Below are 21741 nucleotides of genomic sequence, written 5' to 3' on the forward strand. Positions count from 1 at the left end.
GGGAACACTGCATCCATTTCAACCCGGAAAATACAAGTTCCTCTGAGGACGCGTGGTGGCGCTGCAGGATAAGAAGGTACAAACCTAAATCGCAGCTGCGGTTCTATTAAAGGCAGAACTCGTAAGCAGAGCCTGGAAGCCCACGGGAAGCTTGGATGTCACAGTAGGACTAGATCTTCCGTAAAGGGCTTCTCAAGGAAATATTTCTGAGGTAAACCACAAGACATAGAGGCCTTTACAGCTCAGCGGAACCATCCTCGCCAGAGGCTATACCGGGCAAGAACAATGGAGGCCAGCAGGAAGCTCGTTTGCAAACAAAGGCAAGTCTTTTTCTTCTTTCTCTACTTAAACTTAGCTCTGGCCGGCTCTGAATTTAGGCGTTATTCTGTGGAGGAGGAAGCTGAGGGGAGCTCTTTCGTAACCAATTTAGCAAAAGACCTGGGTCTGGGGCAGGGGGAACTCTTCAGGCGGGGAGCAAGGGTCATTTCCAAAGGGAACAAACTGTATTTGCAGCTGGATCAGGAGTCTGGGGATTTACTGCTAAATAAGAAACTGGACCGCGAGGAACTGTGTGGTCAGACAGAGCCATGTGCGCTGCGTTTCCAGGTTTTACTAGAGAATCCCTTAGAGTTTTTTCAAGCTGAGCTACAGGTAATAGACATAAATGACCATACTCCTGTGTTCATGGACGGAGATATGTTGTTAAAAATATCAGAGAACAGTCTTCCTGGCACTACATTTCCTCTAAAGAATGCTCAGGACATGGATGTAGGCCAAAATAATATTGAAAATTATATAATCAGTCCCAACTCCTATTTTCGGGTCCTCACTCGCAAACGCAGCGATGGCAGAAAATATCCGGAACTTGTGCTGGACAAAGTACTGGATCGCGAGGAGGAAGCTGAGCTCAGGTTAACCCTCACTGCTCAGGATGGTGGTTCTCCACCACGGTCTGGCACCGCTCACGTATACATAGAAGTCGTGGACATCAACGACAACGCCCCTGAATTTGAGCAGCCTTTCTACAGAGTAAAGATCCCTGAGGACAGCCCCAAAGGGTTTCTTGTTGTCAAAGTCTCTGCTACCGATGTAGACATAGGAGTCAATGGAGAGATTTCCTATTCAGTTTCCCAGGCTTCAGAAGACGTCAGCAAAACCTTTGAGATCAATGCCATGACTGGAGAAATTCGACTGAAAAAACAACTTGATTTCGAAACAACTCAGTCCTATGAGGTCAGTATCGAGGCCAGCGATCCTGGAAGCCTTTCTGGAAAATGCACCGTTCTGGTTCAAGTGGTGGATGTGAACGACAATGCCCCAGAAGTCACCATGTCTGCATTTACTGGGCAGATCCCTGAGAACTCGCCTGAGACTGTGGTTGCAGTTTTCAGTGTTTCAGATCTTGACTCTGAAGAGAATGGGAAAGTAAGCTGCTCCATTCAGTACGATCTACCGTTTTTGCTGAAATCTTCCATGGAAAATTTTTACACCCTAGTAACAGAGCGACCGCTAGACAGAGAGACCAGAGCCGAATATAACATCACCATCACTGTCACGGACCTGGGGGCACCCAGACTGAAAACCGAGCACAACATAACCGTGCTGGTGTCCGACGTCAACGACAACGCCCCCGCCTTCACCCAGACCTCCTACACCCTGTGGGTCCGCGAGAACAACAGCCCCGCCCTGCACATCGGCAGCGTCAGCGCCACAGACACAGACGCCGGCGCCAACGCCCAGGTCACCTACTCGCTGCTGCCGTCCTCCGACTCGCCCGTGCCCCTCGCCTCCCTCGTGTCCATCAACCCCGACAACGGCCACCTCTTCGCCCTCACGTCCCTGGACTACGAGGCCCTGCGGGCCTTCGAGTTCCGCGTGGGCGCCACCGACCGCGGCTCGCCCGCGCTCAGCAGCCAGGCGCTGGTGCGCGTGCTCGTGGCGGACGCCAACGACAACGCGCCCTTCGTGCTCTACCCGCTGCAGAACGCCTCGGCGCCCTGCACCGAGCTGGTGCCCAGGGCGGCCGAGCCGGGCTACCTGGTGACCAAGGTGGTGGCGGTGGACGGCGACGCGGGCCAGAACGCCTGGCTGTCGTACCAGCTGCTCAAGGCCACGGAGCCCGGGCTGTTCGGCGTGTGGGCGCACAACGGCGAGGTGCACACGGCGCGGCTGCTGAGCGAGCGCGACGCGCCCAAGCAGCGGCTGGTGGTGCTGGTCAAGGACAACGGCGAGCCGCCGCTGTCGGCCAGCGTCACGCTGCACGTGCTGCTGGTGGACGGCTTCTCGCAGCCCTACCTGCCGCCGCCGGAAGCGGAAGCGGCGGCCGCGGCGCCGGCCGACCCGCTCACCGTCTACCTGGTGGTGGCCTTGGCGTCGGTGTCGTCGCTCTTCCTCTTCTCGGTGCTGGTGTTCGTGGCGGTGCGGCTGTGCAGGAGGGGCGGGGCGGGCTCGGCGGGTCGCTGCCCGGTGCCCGAGGGCCACTTCCCGGGCCACCTGGTGGACGTCAGCGGCACGGGGACCCTGTCGCAGAGCTACCAGTACGAGGTGTGTCTGACTGGAGGTACGGGGACCGGCGAGTTCAAATTCCTGAAGCCAGTTGTACCCAACTTTCAGAGCCATTTCCCCGGGCCAGAAATGAATCCCCAATTTTAGGGAAGAGTTTAGTTTCAGTATTCAGTGACAATAGTTGTTTTTAATATTCCAAATAGTTTAAATTGATGATGGTTAAAGGTTTTTCTGGCAACTTACCATGAACCTTTAAAACACTAAACTTACTTCCAAAATTTGTTTTTAAAAATGGTATCTTTCTTATTACTGTAACAAGATTAATGGTCCTAAATGTTGCCTGAAAACAATGATGAAGTCAATAGCTGTACAAACCCTTGTTCTGGCATAGCTTAGATCTATATGAAGAAAAAAAAATGGGAAATTATTATCAGTTGTATTCGCTTAACTTTTTCTGCATAGTTTAACAAGTATTAAGAGCACTACCATACTAACACATTGAGCCATGACTAATATGAAAGGAGAACTGACACAGTGAGAATCTGGTTCTTGCTTTATTCTGCTGTCACAGCACTTTGATCATATTTTCTCGTAAAATGTTATACTAATTGTGTTTCATTAATATACCAATGTTAGTTTTAATATAATTGTTTTATTTGCTTTTCATTTAGTTTCACTGGTGTTAAAAGGGGAGAAAGAGCTACACTGTTTATCCAGTGAGATGAAAGGGGAAAACAGGAAACTGGCTTTTCCCACTTAAGAAACACTAATCATCTATGACAGAGTATGCAGTAGCCACTTAAAACTCTATTCGTCTTTTCTTCTTTAGTAACAGATCCCCAAATTTCATTTAGAACATTATTGTACTTAGTTAAAACATTTTCCCAACCTTCTTGGCAGCTATAATAAAGCATTTAACTAGGTTACTGTCAAAGAAATGTATATGAGAATGTTCTAAGAGAGTTTCAGAAAGGCCTTTAAAACCAAGGTGATTCATCTAGGAAGTGACTGCGGGGGGTCCTTTTTGTCTTTCTCTGCCTCTGCTACTTGAAATGTGTGAGTAACATTTGGAATATAATGTCATATTGAGCCATAAAGCAAAACTAAAGATGGAAATAATGGTTCAAGACAGTCAGTGTAGCATAAACTCTAAAGATATGAGGATCCCTGATAATCAGTCATCATGTCATCCCTGAATTGCCTACTTCTGAACTTTTTTTACTTGGGAAATAAAGGGGTTTCTATCTCATTTAAGCCTCTATTTTAGTTTTGTGCTACCTCCAGTAGAATCCAATCCTAATGCTCTCACAGTAAGATAGTGTGTTAAAATATTATATAATACAGTAGAATGCACAACTCTTTAAGTGTAAGAGAATTTTATATAACTGATCTTTGTCATTTTTTCTTGATCACTAATTTAGAGTGAGGAGTGCTTTATGCTCATTATCTTTATAATCCTCTGCCAAACCCTAAGGAAGTTGACATATTATCTCCTCTTTTACTTGCACACAATTTGGAAGTAATAAATGAAAAAAAATGTGAAATATATTCTAAGTCTCCTTGAATTGAGTACCCCAGTTCTTAACCCAGATGCTATCCTGGCAAGCACTAACTGGTAGCACTGTCTTCGAAACTGAGAAGGTGAAATTCTTTTTCATGAACTGAACTCACATGTAGAAATCTAACTTTTAGTCTACTCCTTGATTTTGGTTCTGTACCAAAGATCACACTGCTCTGAACCAATAAACCCAAAGTTCTTATAGCAGCATTGACCTAAGTAAGCTGGGTCAGATACCACAGTTGACCTTCATCATGATCCAATCAGTCTGATTATATTCCTGTACCTTCTCAACATATCACATTCATTACTGCAGAAATGAATGCTCTGAATAGAGTAGAATTAACCCTATGGTTGTATTTTTGTACTATTTCTTCAGTCTTTTTCTGTCAATCCTAATATACATATTCTTTTTTTAAAAGTTTATTATACACAATTTGTAAGTTCCTTACTCAGATTAAAATACTATATTCACATTAGCTGACTATTTGTTTAGAAGCAGTAGCTATTCTAGTATTACTTCTGAATGAAATAACTAATTTCAGAAAAGTATGAGCAATTATGTGGCAGAATTTTTATCACTAAACAATTTAGAGATTCTGGAATGTTAATAGAGCCAATAGGCTCTAGTAATTTTCTATTAAAATTAACCATATGGCTTTGACGACATTGCTTTAAAAAATTATACTGAAAAAAGATTTAGAGGGTCATAAATGACTATTTTGAAAAAAATGGATCACAAGAGCTGAATCAGACATTCTTCAGCATTTGCTCTGATAATGCTATTCTTGTAGAGTGATGAATTTTTGCTGACTTGGATGCTGAGTGCATGAAAATTCATGTTTATGTGTATTAGTTTTGTATTGCTACTATTAAAAATTACCACAAACATAGTTGCTCCAAACAATAAAAATGTACTACTATATAGTTCTGTAGGTGTGATGTCTGACATGAGTCTGACTGGGCTAAATTCAGGATGTTAGCAGGGATACATCTTTCTGGTGGCTCTAGAGGAGAATTAATTTCTTGGTCTTTTCCAGCTTTTAGATGCTGCCTATATTACTTGACTCATGGTCTCTTGCATCTACATTCAAAGCCAGCAACACTCTGTCCCTTACTCTAGTTCTTCTATAATCATATCTCCCTTGATCATAGCCTGGAAATGTTCTATCTGTAGATAATCCAGATAATCCAAGATAACCTCTCCTTCACAGGGTCCTCAATTTAATTACATCTATGAATTCTCTTTTGACATGTAAGGTAACATTATTACAGGTTTTGGGAATTAGGGCATGGATATCTTTGGGTAGGTGGCCATTATTCTGCTTACCGTTGGCTGCTTGAAAGAAAATTATCCAGTCTGGCAGTACCACCTATGGCCAAAGAAAGGCATACAAAGACCTTTGTGACAGGAGTTTAGACATTATTGATTAGATCCTTTAACCTTAGACAAAGTATTAGACAAACTTCTAAAGATAGTTAAACAAAAACACTGAGTTTATAAATATATTATGAATCTTCACCAAAATTCAATTTTAATTATAAAACTGGAAAATCTGAACTAAAGGGTTTGGGTTTGAGGTAGAAAATGTTCTAAAATTGACTGTGGTTGTGGATGTGAATATACTAAAAGCCATTGAATTATACATTCTGAATGTATAATTTTATGGTATGTGAATTACATCTTATTAAAGCTGTTTTTAAAAAGGAATAAAACAAATCATTCTCATGATTTTTTTAAAATCCAAAAACATGGCAGGCCTAATAACTATTAGACTCCCTTTTGGGGAAGTTTTGGAACATGAAACTTTTGGAAACCCATGAAACATACAAGTTTTGAAAACTCACTGTCCTCAGACTTTGGTGCTGGAATGAAAAAGTAATTCTTTAATAAGGCATTGGTAAAATACTCTCTTTAGAAACAATTAGTTGCAATTTTGCAATGTCTACTCATTTATAATTCTATAATATTTACCATGAAAATGATGTACTAAAGTGTATATTCTTTTTAGCTTAAATGGTAATTAATTTTATTTAATCATTAACTCTGAACATTAACATAAATGAAGGTTTGCTCTTTGTACTTCTGTGCAACAACACAGCTCTTCCTGAACTCATAAAAGCCATATGGAAATAGAACTTAGTGTTTTAAACTAAAGAACACAGTTGACAACCTATTTGGTACATTTAGGAGAACTGTGCATTCAGTGTTAAACCAGTAAAGATGAGACAGAACGCATGGTGGCGCTGCAGGTTAAGGTGATAAAAAAGAGACTTGCCTTAAAAACACTAGCTCCAGTATCCAGCTAGTTTCACACTGCCTGGAAACTGCCTGAAGAATAGCTTTCTCAGCCAGAGCGAAAGTGAGTGTGAAACCTAAAACTATATTTCGTGACAAAGCTCTGACCTGCTAGGGCTACCAGGATCTTGGGCATATATGAAGCTCCTGTGAACCCAGTTGTCAGGAAACAGCAATGGAGACTGGACCGATGCACAATCGCAGACAAAGGCAAGTCCTAGTTTTCTTTGTTTGCCTGAGCATGTCTTGGGGGAGTGCTGATTTGGGGCCCTATTCAGTAGTAGAAGAAACAGAGAAAGGCTCCTTTGTGGCAAATTTAGCAAAAGACCTGGAGTTGGGGTTGGCAGAGATGGCTACTCGAGCGGTCCGGATCATTTACCAGGGGAACAAAGAGCATTTGCAGCTCAAGGTTCAGACGGGGGATTTGCTCCTAAATGAGAAGCTAGATCGAGAGGAGCTATGCGGTCCAACTGAGCCTTGCATACTACATTTCCAAGTATTAATGGAAAAACCTTTAGAGATATTCCAGGCAGAACTGAGGGTGAAGGACATCAATGACCATTCCCCTGTGTTCAATGAAAGAGAAATTATTCTAAAAATACCGGAAAACAGTCCTACAGGAACTGCATTCCCTCTGAGTAATGCTCTGGACTTGGATGTAGGCAGCAACAATATTCAGAACTATACAATCAGCCCCAACTTCCATTTCCGGGTTATAACCCACAATCGCAGCGATGGCAGAAAATACCCTGAGCTGGTGTTGGACAAAGAGCTGGATCGGGAGGAGGAGCCCGAAATCTCATTAACGCTGACAGCCCTGGATGGCGGCTCTCCACCAAGGTATGGGACAGCCCAGGTTCGCATTGAAGTGGTGGACATCAACGATAACGCCCCTCAGTTTCAGCAGTTGCTCTACAAGGTGCATATTCCTGAAAATAGCCCCGTAGGCTCCCTGGTTGTCACTGTTTCTGCCAGCGATGTAGACAGTGGACTCTATGGGAAAATATCATACACATTCTTTCAGCCTTCTGAAGATATTAGTAAAACTTTGGAGGTAAATCCAGAGACAGGCGAAATTCGACTGAGAAAACAAATAGATTTTGAAACAGTTCTCTCTTATGAAGTGGACGTCAAGGCCACTGATGGGGGCGGCCTCTCAGGAAAATGCACTCTTCTCCTGCAAGTAGTGGATGTGAATGACAATCCTCCGGAAGTGACAGTATCTGCACTTACCAGCCCCATCCCAGAGAACTCCCCTGAAATTGCAGTTGCTGTTTTCAGTGTTTCAGATCCTGACTCTGGGGACAATGGGAAAACAACTTCCTCCATCCAAGATGACCTTCCTTTTCTTCTAAAACCTTCAGTAAAGAACTTCTACACCTTAGTAACGGAGAGAACACTGGACAGAGAGGAAAGAGCCGAGTACAACATCACCATCACGGTCACAGACATGGGAACCCCCAGACTGAAAACCGAGCACAACATAACCGTGCTGGTGTCCGATGTCAACGACAACGCCCCCGCCTTCACCCAGACCTCCTACACCCTGTGGGTCCGCGAGAACAACAGCCCCGCCCTGCACATCGGCAGCGTCAGCGCCACAGACACAGACGCCGGCGCCAACGCCCAGGTCACCTACTCGCTGCTGCCGTCCTCCGACTCGCCCGTGCCCCTCGCCTCCCTCGTGTCCATCAACCCCGACAACGGCCACCTCTTCGCCCTCACGTCCCTGGACTACGAGGCCCTGCGGGCCTTCGAGTTCCGCGTGGGCGCCACCGACCGCGGCTCGCCCGCGCTCAGCAGCCAGGCGCTGGTGCGCGTGCTCGTGGCGGACGCCAACGACAACGCGCCCTTCGTGCTCTACCCGCTGCAGAACGCCTCGGCGCCCTGCACCGAGCTGGTGCCCAGGGCGGCCGAGCCGGGCTACCTGGTGACCAAGGTGGTGGCGGTGGACGGCGACGCGGGCCAGAACGCCTGGCTGTCGTACCAGCTGCTCAAGGCCACGGAGCCCGGGCTGTTCGGCGTGTGGGCGCACAACGGCGAGGTGCGCACGGCGCGGCTGCTGAGCGAGCGCGACGCGCCCAAGCAGCGGCTGGTGGTGCTGGTCAAGGACAACGGCGAGCCGCCGCTGTCGGCCAGCGTCACGCTGCACGTGCTGCTGGTGGACGGCTTCTCGCAGCCCTACCTGCCGCCGCCGGAAGCGGAAGCGACGGCCGCGGCGCCGGCCGACCCGCTCACCGTCTACCTGGTGGTGGCCTTGGCGTCGGTGTCGTCGCTCTTCCTCTTCTCGGTGCTGGTGTTCGTGGCGGTGCGGCTGTGCAGGAGGGGCGGGGCGGGCTCGGCGGGTCGCTGCCTGGTGCCCGAGGGCCACTTCCCGGGCCACCTGGTGGACGTCAGCGGCACGGGGACCCTGTCGCAGAGCTACCAGTACGAGGTGTGTCTGATGGGAGGGACTGGGACGAATGAGTTCAAATTCTTTAAGCCGATTCTCCCCAATTTCTCATCCAAGGGCATAGTCAGGGAAGTCGAAGAAAATCCCTCCTTTCAGGGTAGCGCTGGAATTTAATAATTGATAAGTGAAAGTGAAGTCGCTCAGCCGTGTCCGACTCTTTGTGACCCCATGGACTGTAGCTTACCAGGCTGCTCTGTTCACAGGATTTTCAAGGCAATAGTACTGCAGTGGATTGCCATTTCCTTCTCCAGGGGATCTTCCCGACCCAGGGATCGAACCTGGGTCTCCTGCATTGTACACAGACGCTTTACCGTCTGAGGCACCAGGGAAGTCCCCTAATAGGAACTTATTTAATAAAGACATTTTCTACCTCTATTTTTTGTTTAAAATATTGCCACCACCAATAAGGTAGTATTTAATTTTCTCTGTTGTGTTTATCCTCAATTTCCAACTTTGTTTAACTTCACAAGTTTCCTTTGATTCATAGTTCAGTTCAGTGAAGCATTTCTCACCAGAATCCCAACGAGTGAAATAGGCTTTATCGTCAAAGTCGGTATTACCACATTTTCTCCACTTATGTATCTTTATTGACTTTGTGTTTACATTTTAAATGTCAGTTCTTAATACTTTTTTAGTTACTAAGATAATCTGCTGCATGGGATCTGTATGTTTACTATTTGATATTCTTTTTTTTCAAAACTGGTATTTTGGGTGACTTGTCAATCTATATTTATTTTCATTATAGCAATTTTCTTAAACTATGTTAATTTTTAAAACATTCTCTCTGTATTGACATTTACTTATTTAAAATATAGTATTTCCATTGTGTGATGTCTCTTATCTGAAAATAAGAACCATGATTTTAGGATATCGAGTGTGCATATATATGTATGTTTGCAAACAAAAAAGCAAAAATATTATTCTATAGTATCACATAGAAATGTTTAATAGTTTGTTGGTTTTAATTTTGTATGAAAAAAATCAGATATTCCTGTTAAATTCTGGGGGGCTAACAATGCAGTCCCATTCAGTTGAAAAACAGAAGTCATCAAGCATCGGTTTATACTCTATGGCTTTTATATTGAACAATTTGAGTGTTTCGGACAGTATCTATCCCTTTCCCTGTACAATATTTCTCAGTTTAATCTGTATATCTTGCTTACTGTTGAGGAAAACAGAGATTTCCCCCTAGATATTAGGGCCTTGGACAAAATTCTCTGTGAGGCAGTTTATAATGCTGTTCTTATTTTCAGTAGTTAGGACAGGCATTAGTGTGGTCTACTTTTTATTTTGTGCATGAAATTAGATCCCACTTGAATTAAGAAGGACCTTAAGAAAGAGGTCAGTCCCTGCTTTAATTCTGCATATATTTTAAAACTGATGTAAGAAAAACAAAGACATGTGAAAGAAAGGGAACAAATTGCAAAGAATGAGTGAAAGAATACAATTTTTCAAATGGTAAGGTACTGAAATATTTCATGTCCTACTCACTAGAGTTTATTTATGCATGCCTCAATGATGATCAAGACATAGTTTCCATATTGAAATTCCATTCCTTAACCAGGTCACATATTGAAGAAGGGACAGATTATTGGAAACAATATTTACAAGGCAATTAAACAGGTTTTTAGGGGAGCACAGAGAAGATATAGCCTTAAATACTTCTTTCTAGATTATACAATAATGATTCTATTTGGGCAATGTAATTAAATTTGGAAGAAATTTGTTAAAGAAGGTGTGAAAATTTTCTTTTCTCAGTTTTTGGTGTTTCTAATGCTCAAGTTTTGGAAATGTAGAATCTGTTCCTTTGGTGATCTTGGAGGTCACTAGTTTTCCTTTGGATTCCTTGTATTACTTGGGAGAAGTGTCAGCAGTGAAAGGCTTAGAACTAAAATATAGCACAATGGACAGATTTAACTGCTAGACACATTATTTTTTCAACTGATGATTTTTTTTCACCTGAAAAGGAGGCTCTTTTTTAAAATTTTATTATTATTATTTTACTTTACAATATTGTATTGGTTTTGCCATACATCAAGATGAATCTGCCACGGGTGTACACGTGTTCCCAATCCTGAACCCCCTCCCACCTCCCTCCCCATACCATCCCTCTGGGTCATCCCAGTGCACCAACCCCAAGCATCCTGTATCCTGCATCGAACCTAGACTGGCGATTCGTTTCTTATATGATATTATACATGTTTCAATGCCATTCTCCCAAATCATCCCACCCTCTCCCTCTCCCACAGAGTCCAAAGGACTGTTCTATATACATCTGTGTCTCTTTTGGGGTCTCGCATACAGGGTTATCATTGCCATCAACTGATGAATTTTTAACTTTTCCCATAAGCAGTGAAAAATTTCAACAAAGTGAACAGTTCCCTATCTTAACATTATTTTTAATGATACAAAAGAAAAATGAAACATTTAAATAACAAAGATACAAGCGCACAAATTGGGTACAACGATTTGAGTCTGTTGGAGGCCACGCGGTGGCGCTGCAGGCTAAAGAGACGGGGGTAAAAACCTGAACGAACTGAGAGTGCTGCGGTGAGTCACTGACATAAAAAGGAAGATAGCGGCAGGTAGACCAGGGAGAAAAGCTATGTAGCAACCCAAGATTAGAAAAGGGGGTTATAAAACATACCCAGACCTTTGCTACTACACGGTGTAGATCTGCGGTTTGCGACTGCTGTTTATTTACACTGGAATCGGTGATTGTTACCAATATTAATGAAAGACGTGTTCAGAAGCAGCTATGGAGGCTAGACGATTTCCCTGCTCAAGACAAAGGCAAGTCCTGTTTCTTTTTCTGTTTGGGGGAGTATCCTTGGCAGGCTCTGGGTTTGGACGTTACTCGGTGACAGAGGAAACAGAGAGAGGATCCTTTGTAGTCAATATAGCTAAGGATCTGGAGCTGGGGGACAAGGAGTTGCTTGCAAGGGGAGCGCGGGTGGTCTCTGATGATAACAAACAACACTTGCTCCTGGACTCTCAAACTGGGGATTTGCTTACAAATGAAAAACTGGACCGGGAGAAGCTGTGTGGCTCCAGAGAACCCTGTATGCTGTACTTTCAAATTTTAATGGATAATCCCTTTCAGATTTACCGGATTGAGCTGAGGGTGAGGGACATAAATGATCATTCACCAGTTTTTCGAGACAAAGAGACAGTCTTAAAAATATTAGAAAATACAGCTGAAGGGACCTCATTTCAACTAGAAAGAGCACAAGATTCAGATGGCGGACTTAATGGTATCCAGAACTATACTATCAACCTCAACTCTTTTTTCCATATTAAAATTAGTGGCAGTGATGAAGGCATAATATATCCAGAGCTAGTACTGGACAGGGCGCTGGATCGGGAGAAACAGCAAGAGTTCAGCTTAACACTCACAGCGCTGGACGGTGGGTTGCCACCCAGGTCTGGAGCCACTAATATACACATTGTGATCCTGGATGTCAACGACAATGCCCCTCAGTTTTCGCAGGCAATCTATGAGACCCAGGCTCCGGAGAACAGCCCAGTAGGGTCTTTTATTGCTCAAGTCTCTGCAGGAGATGCAGACTCTGGAATCAATGCAGACATATCCTATTCATTTTTTGATGCTTCTGAAGATATTCTAACAACCTTTCATATCAATCCTTTTTCTGGAGAAATCATACTCAGACTGTTGCTTGATTATGAACTAGTAAAGTCTTACAAAATAAATATACAGGCAATCGACGGTGGGGGCCTTTCTTCAAAATGCTCAGTTTGGGTCGAGGTATTAGACACCAACGACAATGCCCCTGAACTGATCATATCATCACTTTCCAACCATGTGGTAGAGAACTCTCCTGAGACAGCATTGGCTGTTTTTAGGATTAAAGACAGAGATTCGGGAGAAAATGGAAAGACAGTTTGCTTCATTCCAGACCATCTGCCGTTTCTTCTGAAACCCTCTGTGGAGAATTTTTACATCCTAATGACAGAAGAGGCACTGGACAGAGAAAGGCAAGCGGAGTACAACATCACCATCACGGTCACTGACATGGGAACCCCCAGACTGAAAACCGAGCACAACATAACCGTGCTGGTGTCCGACGTCAACGACAACGCCCCCGCCTTCACCCAGACCTCCTACACCCTGTGGGTCCGCGAGAACAACAGCCCCGCCCTGCACATCGGCAGCGTCAGCGCCACAGACACAGACGCCGGCGCCAACGCCCAGGTCACCTACTCGCTGCTGCCGCTCCCCGACCCGCTCCTGCCCCTCGCCTCCCTCGTGTCCATCAACCCCGACAACGGCCACCTCTTCGCCCTCACGTCCCTGGACTACGAGGCCCTGCGGGCCTTCGAGTTCCGCGTGGGCGCCACCGACCGCGGCTCGCCCGCGCTCAGCAGCCAGGCGCTGGTGCGCGTGCTCGTGGCGGACGCCAACGACAACGCGCCCTTCGTGCTCTACCCGCTGCAGAACGCCTCGGCGCCCTGCACCGAGCTGGTGCCCAGGGCGGCCGAGCCGGGCTACCTGGTGACCAAGGTGGTGGCGGTGGACGGCGACGCGGGCCAGAACGCCTGGCTGTCGTACCAGCTGCTCAAGGCCACGGAGCCCGGGCTGTTCGGCGTGTGGGCGCACAACGGCGAGGTGCGCACGGCGCGGCTGCTGAGCGAGCGCGACGCGCCCAAGCAGCGGCTGGTGGTGCTGGTCAAGGACAACGGCGAGCCGCCGCTGTCGGCCAGCGTCACGCTGCACGTGCTGCTGGTGGACGGCTTCTCGCAGCCCTACCTGCCGCCGCCGGAAGCGGAAGCGGCGGCCGCGGCGCCGGCCGACCCGCTCACCGTCTACCTGGTGGTGGCCTTGGCGTCGGTGTCGTCGCTCTTCCTCTTCTCGGTGCTGGTGTTCGTGGCGGTGCGGCTGTGCAGGAGGGGCGGGGCGGGCTCGGCGGGTCGCTGCCCGGTGCCCGAGGGCCACTTCCCGGGCCACCTGGTGGACGTCAGCGGCACGGGGACCCTGTCGCAGAGCTACCAGTACGAGGTGTGTCTGATGGGAGGTCCTGGGACGAATGAGTTCAAATTCTTGAAGCCGATTCTCCCCACTGTTCAGGCACAAGATCCTGGGAGAAATAGTGACGAAAATCCCACATTTCGCAATAGCGTTGGATTTAATATTCAGTAAAATTTTTTCTATGTGTTCACGTATTTTTGAAGTGTTATGAAACTAGTTTAGTTTTATTACTCCAGGTTAAATTATTTTGCAACTTAAAGCCTTATTTTAAAGTACTATATGATCTTAAAATATTATTTCATTCTTTTTTCCCCATTAAACAGGTTAGTTGTAATCAGTACCCCATGTAAATATTAGTTTGTATGTTTAGTTCCTTCAAAATGTACAAGAGTTTAGTACTATTTTCATTCTAGAAAACAGGTTGATTTTTTTTCCTAGTACATTTCATAGACTGAATCTCATTATCTTATACACCTACATTACTTCCTTTACCTAAGAAGACGTACCTGCATGTCTTGACCTTACTAAAACATTTAATCATAAGAAACTGTATTATCTAGCTCTAAAGGATATTTTAAAAGAAATGTTTCTCTATTATTCTGCTCATGATTAAATGAAGCATCACTGGTAGGACTCCCTGGTGGTCCAGTGGTAAGGACCTAGAGCTTTCACTGTCTGCACCTGGGTTCTTCACTGGTCAGGGAACTAAGATCTGGCAAGTTGCCTGTGTAGCCAAAAACATTCCAAACAACTTAAATAAACAAACCAAAACCATGAAGCATCATTTTGTGAGCAACATTATAATATCCTTGTGTTCATATTAGAAGATTTAGCTTAGGGACCAGGGACTCCCTGGTGGCTCAGATGGTAAAGAGTCTGCCTACAATGCAGGAGCCCCGGGTTGGGAGGATCTCCGGGAGAAGGAAATGGCAACCCACTCCAGTATTCTTGCCTGGAAAATCCCATGTACAGAGGAGCCTAGTAGGCTTCAGTCCATGGGGTCACAAAGAGTCGGACACGACTAAGCAACTTCACTCACTCACTGTGTTCATATTATTTCATTTTCTTTAAATATGCTACTCTTTGTTAATATTTTCTAATGTTCACTTTTGCTGATATATAAAGCAGACTATGTCTTATAATTCAAACAAAATATAATAACCTGCATAAAAATTAATATAAATAAAAAACATTTTGAGAATCTGTATAAAGCTATTAGTGGACTGTTGCAAAGCTTTTCACTTTTCATTTTATTTTGTAAATATATTTTAATTATCTCAAATTTTTAAATAAAGATGAACTAAAAATCATAAGGAATGACAACAGATTCATCTCTAGCCCTCTTCTCTGTTTTCTGTAGCATTTATCTACATTTTCTGTTATGTGTTTATACTGCTTTGACGTTCAGTTTTATACTTTAATAACTTCTTCCTGTAATAAAGGACTTAACTTTCTTACCTTTTTATTTCTTAACTACTTGACTTCCTCCTTTCTTTCTTTTCTTATTGTAACATAGTTGATTGCAATATTATGTTAGTTTCAGGTGTACCATGTAGTGATTTTACATTTGCATACATTATGAAATGATTACCATAAGTCTAGTAACCAGCTGTACCCATACAAGTTATTATAATATATTCCTTATGCTGTATATTACATTTCCATGTTTTTTGAAACTTTATAATTGTAGCTGTGTGCCTTTTAATCCCCATCACCTATTTCGTGCCCTCCTTGCCTTCCAATTAACAAACACACAAACATTGCACATTCCCTTTCTTCTATTCTCCCTGTCTTTGGTTTTCTTCTTCTCCTGCTTCTGCTTCCTCTTCTCCCCCTCCTCCTCCTTTTGGTTAAACTAATAGTTTTGGTTTATTTGCTAAGATTACTTCAAAGTACACATTACCATAGTATGATTACATTCCCTTTCTTTAAAATATCTTTCCTAGAGTTGATAATTATTTTTATTGGCACAATTTTCTATTTAATTCCATTGTTTTTCACATTATTTCTCCCTGAATATCATTATTTCCCCTTAAATTTAAAAAACATCTCAGAAGCCTATCAGTTAAACTTATTTTCTGGAGATCTTTCACTCAAATTCCCTCCTATCTCTCGCCTTCATTTATACTATTTGCTCTATAGTTAGGACTTTAATATTTTCCTATGTTGGTCCCCTTTGATAAGAAACAGTATATAGTGGATCCTTGAGCAACAGGGTTTTGAACTTTGTGTCCACATATATGAGGATTTTTCTAATACATATACAGTTGAGCCTCCGTATGCACTGACTGCACATCTGATGAGTCAACCCACTGCAGAATGCAAACTTAATACACAATCTTAGCTTGGCCGAATCCTCGGATGTGCAACCCTTGGATGGGGAGGGCCAACTATGGGATTTGAGCATCTGGGGAATTTGATATCTGTGGGTCTTGGAACCAACCCCTCACAAATTCTAAGAGGCGACTTACTTAGCTGACACAGATCTCTCAATATCTTCATAAAAATAGATACAGAGGACTTAAAATTTTTGAGAACTTGCCTTGTGGAGGTGTTTTGTTTTCATTTGATTGATAGTTTGGATATAAAATTCTAGGCTGAAAATAATTTTCCCTCAGATCTTGAAAACAGGATTCCTTTTAGTGACTGCATATAGAGTTGCTATTCAGAAGACTTTCCATTCTAATTCCTATCTCTTTTAACATCACCACATTTTTGCATGGTGGAAACATTGGAAACTGTTTCTCCTATTCCGAAGATAAATCAGTGTCAGCTATTTATCTAGTCACGTGTGTACTCTGTTAACATTTAAACTGTCACTTTTAGCTCTGAGAAATTTCCTTGTTCTATTTTCATCATAATTTCTCCTTTGAATTTTGTATCTTCTCACCATAATCTCATTAGTTAAATACTAGATATCCTGAATTGATTGACTGTCTCCCTCTAATTTTTTTCCACTTCTTTTCTTTTTTACCTCTTGTTCTACTTTTTGGACAAAATATTTCATCATCCAAGCTTTATACTTTTAATTTTTGGCTGACAAATATTTATTTTTAAGAGCTCTTTTTAGTTATCTTGAATGTTTTTCATAGCAACTGTTTTAGATTTATTGTAGTATCTTTTGTCATTTAGATGACCAGTAGGCACATGAAAAGATGCTCAACATCACTAATTATTAGAGAACTGCAAATCAAAACTGAAGTACCACCTAACAATGGTCAAAATGGCCATCATTAAAAAGTCTACAAAAAACAAGTGCTGGAGAAGGTATGGAGAAAAGGGAACTCTCCTACACTGTTGGTGGGAAGGTAAGTGGGTACAAACAGTATGGAAGTTCCTCAGAAAACTAAGACTAGAATTACCACTTGATCCAGCAATCCCACTCCTGGGAATATACCCAGAAAAAACTAAAATTCAGAAAGATACACGCACCCCCATGTACACAGCAGCACTATGCACAATAGCCAAAACATGGAAGCAACCTAAATGTCCATCAACATATGAATGAATAAATACGAACTTAGTACATATGTACAATGGAGTACCACTCTGCCATAAAAATGAACAAAATAATGCCATTTGTAGCAACATGGATGGAACTCGAGTATCATACTAAGTGAAGTAAGTCAGAAAGAGAAAGTGCAAATACCATATGAAATCTCTTATTGTGGAATCTAAAATATGGTACAAATGAACCTACCAACAAAACAGAAACAGACTCATATGACATAGAGAACAGGGAGAAGGGGAGAGGGAGAGGGATGGACTGGGAATTTGGGGTTGGTAGATGCAAAGTATTACATTTAGAACGAATAAACAACAAGCTCCTACTGTATAGCAGAGGGAACTACATTCAATATCCTGTGATAGACCAAATGGAAAAGAACATTTTAAAAGTATGTATATATATATGAGTGTGTGTGTGTGTCTTTGTATAACTGAATTACTTTGCTGTACACCAGAGACTGGCACAACACTGTAAATCAACTATAATAAAAAATTATTGTCATCTACGATTCATCTTTTTAAATTACTAAATTCATTGTGCAGTAAAAACCATTGAACTACTTTTAAAATGAGAGTGAGTCATAGAGAAATTAAGAACTTGCCCAAGATTATATAGCTAGGAAGTAGCACTAAGCCTTAATCCATTCTTTATCTTACAAAAGAATACATACTTCATATGATTACTATTGTGATTAAATGTGTAAACACATATGTGGCACTAGAATAATAGGCAGCACAGAATACTCAATAAATATTAGCTCTTATTAGATTTTACTACTCTGAGGATATGAATCAGATTTTTTATATTGAAATATAGTTGATTTACATTGCTCTGTTAATTTCTGCTATCCAACAAGTTAATCAAACATTTTAAAACACTTTCTTCCGTTTTCTCTATTTCTGTATCTATTTCGTCCTGTGACCCCCTTTTATGGTGGTGGTGGTGGTTTTGGCATTAATACTTTGTTGGTATTAATACTTCATGTCTTGTGGTCCATGGCTATCTTCTCATATTTAAGAATGATGAGAGATCAAGGTGCTGACAGTTAGCTCTTTGTGTCTGTGTTAATGAGGTTATCGATGGCAGGACCTCACTCTAATGTAATCATTGTAAGATAAGAGTTATTAGCTTAGGAGATCCTCAAATACCAGTATGTTTAAGTTTCTGTTTGAGCCTTTCATATGCTCCAGGTTAGGATTCTGCAATATTTTCTGTGCAAGAGAGAGTTAGAGATGCGCACCTTGCATATTCCAACTGGAGACTACTGCGTGGAAAGGGACTAAATATCTCACCATTCAGGATGCAAAGTTTTGTTTGATTTCCCTATTTTGGGCTTCACCCCTCACACTTGCACTCTTAGCTCTGCCCAGGGTCTCCAAAGTTAGAGATGTTGTTTGGTCGCTAAGTTGTGTCCAACTCCTTTCCAACCCCATAGACTGTAGCCCACCAGGATCCTCTGTCCTTGGGACTTCCCAGGCAAGAATTCTGGAGTGGGCTGCCATTTCCTTTTCGGCCCTCAATGAACTTCTCTTTTTTCTTTTGGACTTCAGTCTTATACAATGGGTTCCTCTAAATCTTGTATCCAAATGGGATTATGTTGGACAAACAGGAACTTTTCTTTAGACATTTCTTGGAACTGATAACTGCTCTTTGATCTGATTTCTGTCATCAAATTTATGTGTATACATTCTTGGTTTCTGTAAGTTCATATAATTTTTATTAACTGCCATTTATTGGGTATTTAAAAGGAGTGAGCTGTGCAAAATCAAAGAATTACATGAAAGTACTCCATCACAATAAACTGTGGAAAATTCTTGAAGAGATGGGAATACCAGAACATCTGACCTGCCTCTTGAGAAACCTGTATGCAGGTCAGGAAGCAACAGTTAGAACTGGACATGGAACAACAGACTGGTTCCAAATAGGAAAAGGAGTACGTCAAGGCTGTATATTGTCACCCTGCTTATTTAACTTATATGCACAGTACATCATGAGAAATGCTGGGCTGGATGAAGCACAAGCTAGAATCAAGATTGCTGGGAGAAATATCAATAACCTCAGATATGCAGATGACACCACCCTCATGGCAGAAAGTGAAGAGGAACTAAAGAGCCTCTTAATGAAAGTGAAGGAGGAGAGTGAAAAAGTTGGCTCAATGCTCAACATTCAGAAAACAAAGATCATGGCATCTGGTCCCATCACTTCATGGGAAATAGATGGGGAAACAGTGAAAACAGTGTCAGACTTTATTTTGTTGGGCTCCAAAATCACTGCAGATGGTGACTGCAGCCATGAAATTAAAAGATGCTTACTCCTTGGAAGGAAAGTTATGACCAACCTAGATAGCATATTGAAAAGCAGAGACATTACTTTGCCAACAAAGGTCCATCTAGTCAAGGCTATGGTTTTCCAGTAGTCATGTATGGATGTGAGAGTTGGACGGTGAAGAAAGCTGAGCACTGAAGAATTGATGCTTTTGAACTGTGGTGCTGGAGAAGACTCTTGAGAGTCCCTTGGACTGCAAGAAGATCCAACCAGTCCATCCTAAAGGAGATCAGTCCCGGGTGTTCACTGGAAGGACTGATGCTGAAGTTGAAGCTCCAATACTATGGACACCTCATGCGAAGAGTTGACTCGTTGGAAAAGACTCTGATGCTGGGAGGGGTTGGGGGCAGGAGAAAAAGGGGACAACAGAGGATGAGATGGCTGGGTGGCATCACCGACTCGATGGACATGAGTCTGAGTGAACTCCGGGAGTTGGTGATGGACAGGGAGGCCTGGCGTGCTGCGATTCATGGGGTCTCAAAGAGTTGGACACAACTGAGCAACTGAACTGACTGACTGTAATATTGCTCTTCGAAATTTGGAAGGAATCAAACGAGGGTATTCTGTCTTCTCTGAGCATAGTAAATCTCACTCTAAATTCAAACATAAAAATAGAAGTAGTGAGGATAACTGTGTGTAGTAAATCCATCTACTTTTCAATTTCTGCCCTTCTGTAGTGATTTATTTTTCAACCATGTGTCTAGCTTACATTTTTAAGAATATAATTGAACTTAACATTTTAAAAATGAAAACTTCTTAGATCCCTCCTCCATCAATTTCTGAGCACCCTCTTGAGACCTTCTATACTGGACATCACAGGTGAATTCTGTTCCAAACAATCTCCCTCACCATGTAGCAACCATGTACTTTGGCTAAAACTGAAACCACCAAAAGCTTAAGAGGTGATCCCAGAGAGGATTAAAGTAAAACAGAAGACAAAGATGAGTTCAGATTCTGAAACTAAAATCTCCACCTACAATTCTATTGTGGGCTTCCCTGGTGGATCAGCTGGTAAAGATTCTGCCTGCAATGCGGGAGACCTGGGTTAGATCCCTGGGTTGGGAAGATCCCCTGGAGAAGGGAACGGCTAGCCACTCCAATTCTGTTCTGGCCTGTATAGAATTCCATGGGCTGTGTAGTCCATGGAGTTGCAGAGAGTCGGACACAACTGAGTGACTCACTTTCACTTTCATAATTTTATACCCCTGAAACAATGATCACCTCAGTAGCAGGTACATGATCTTGGTTAATCTGATCAGAATAAAACCAAGTTTTTGTCCTACAACTGGGAAACAGAATCTCTCTCACTCTGTCTTCCTGTGCTGAAAGAGACAGCAGATGACCATAACTATAGCTGGAGTAAATCTTGGGAAACTGAGGGAAGCCAGTTTTAGCAGTAAGCCTGTGTTAAATGAAACTAATATGTTTGTGTATTTGTTCTTTTTTTTTTTTGGTAAATTATGAGAAACTAGAACTAAATTATGGATTTCCACAATATGTCCCACCCCAATCTCTTACTTCATTTTTCTCTTAGTTCATAGTTCACTACTATCAAGGAAATCTACAGAAGGCCTTCTGGTGCTATAAGAACTATCTATATATAGTTCTCTTTGTTCTACCTTATGGTTAATTCAGTTTCATATCCTTTGAGAGGACTTCTGAAATGTCTTGTGTACACTTTCCCTTTCCCTTACCACCTAAGGAAAACCAAGTAGTGCTGGAATTTTGTTCAGTTAAACAGTCACTTATACTCTCCTTGTTTCTGGTGCTCAGTTTTCTCAGAAAGATTACATGCTCCTGGGGGCCAGGAATCACATCTTATATTTCTGTATTCACCACAATTGTGTGGAGAGTGGGGAAGGATACTTAAATGCTTTTTAAACATGCTAATAACATCAAAAACTATAAACAGTATAGAATAACTCATGGATGATAGACTATATATGTAATCACTTGAACACAATACATAAAAGAATATTTGCTTCTGGAGGATATTTATGTGAATGGAATTTAGGTAGCTTTCATCAAACTCTGAAAATCTGTGGAGACGCATGGTGGCGCTGCAGGATAACATCGCTGGGAGAGAAAAAACATTCTATGCTGGATG

The 21741-nt window shown here is 42.8% G+C and overlaps 3 protein-coding genes across 3 annotated transcripts; all 3 read left to right on the forward strand.

Annotated features, from left to right (window-relative positions):
• The first annotated feature begins 86 nt into the window (after window positions 1-86).
• Window positions 87-4990, forward strand: LOC101123376 (protocadherin beta-13). The gene is given in 2 exon segments (XM_015096085.4): window positions 87-2613; window positions 2615-4990. Coding segments are annotated over 2 exon segments (2352 nt in total). The 5' UTR covers window positions 87-285; the 3' UTR covers window positions 2639-4990.
• A 1387-nt stretch (window positions 4991-6377) lies between these two features.
• Window positions 6378-9642, forward strand: LOC101123632 (protocadherin beta-16). The gene has a single exon (XM_015096086.4). The coding sequence runs from the start codon at window positions 6538-6540 to the stop codon at window positions 8926-8928; it is 2391 nt and encodes a 796-aa protein (XP_014951572.2). The 5' UTR covers window positions 6378-6537; the 3' UTR covers window positions 8929-9642.
• Window positions 9643-11374: 1732 nt separating this feature from the next.
• Window positions 11375-20386, forward strand: LOC101103233 (protocadherin beta-10). The gene has a single exon (XM_004008889.6). It carries the CDS (start codon window positions 11573-11575, stop codon window positions 13970-13972), a length of 2400 nt encoding a protein of 799 aa, XP_004008938.2. The 5' UTR covers window positions 11375-11572; the 3' UTR covers window positions 13973-20386.
• Window positions 20387-21741: the final 1355 nt, after the last annotated feature.

This window comes from Ovis aries, chromosome 5 (genome assembly GCF_016772045.2).
Source record: "Ovis aries strain OAR_USU_Benz2616 breed Rambouillet chromosome 5, ARS-UI_Ramb_v3.0, whole genome shotgun sequence".
Lineage (NCBI taxonomy): Eukaryota > Metazoa > Chordata > Mammalia > Artiodactyla > Bovidae > Ovis > Ovis aries.

What these genes read in the sequence shown, in the direction of transcription:
- LOC101123632 (XM_015096086.4), top strand. Translation starts at nt 6,538, where the DNA reads ATGGAGACTGGACCGATGCACAATCGCAGACAAAGGCAAGTCCTAGTT.
- LOC101103233 (XM_004008889.6), top strand. Translation starts at nt 11,573, where the DNA reads ATGGAGGCTAGACGATTTCCCTGCTCAAGACAAAGGCAAGTCCTGTTT.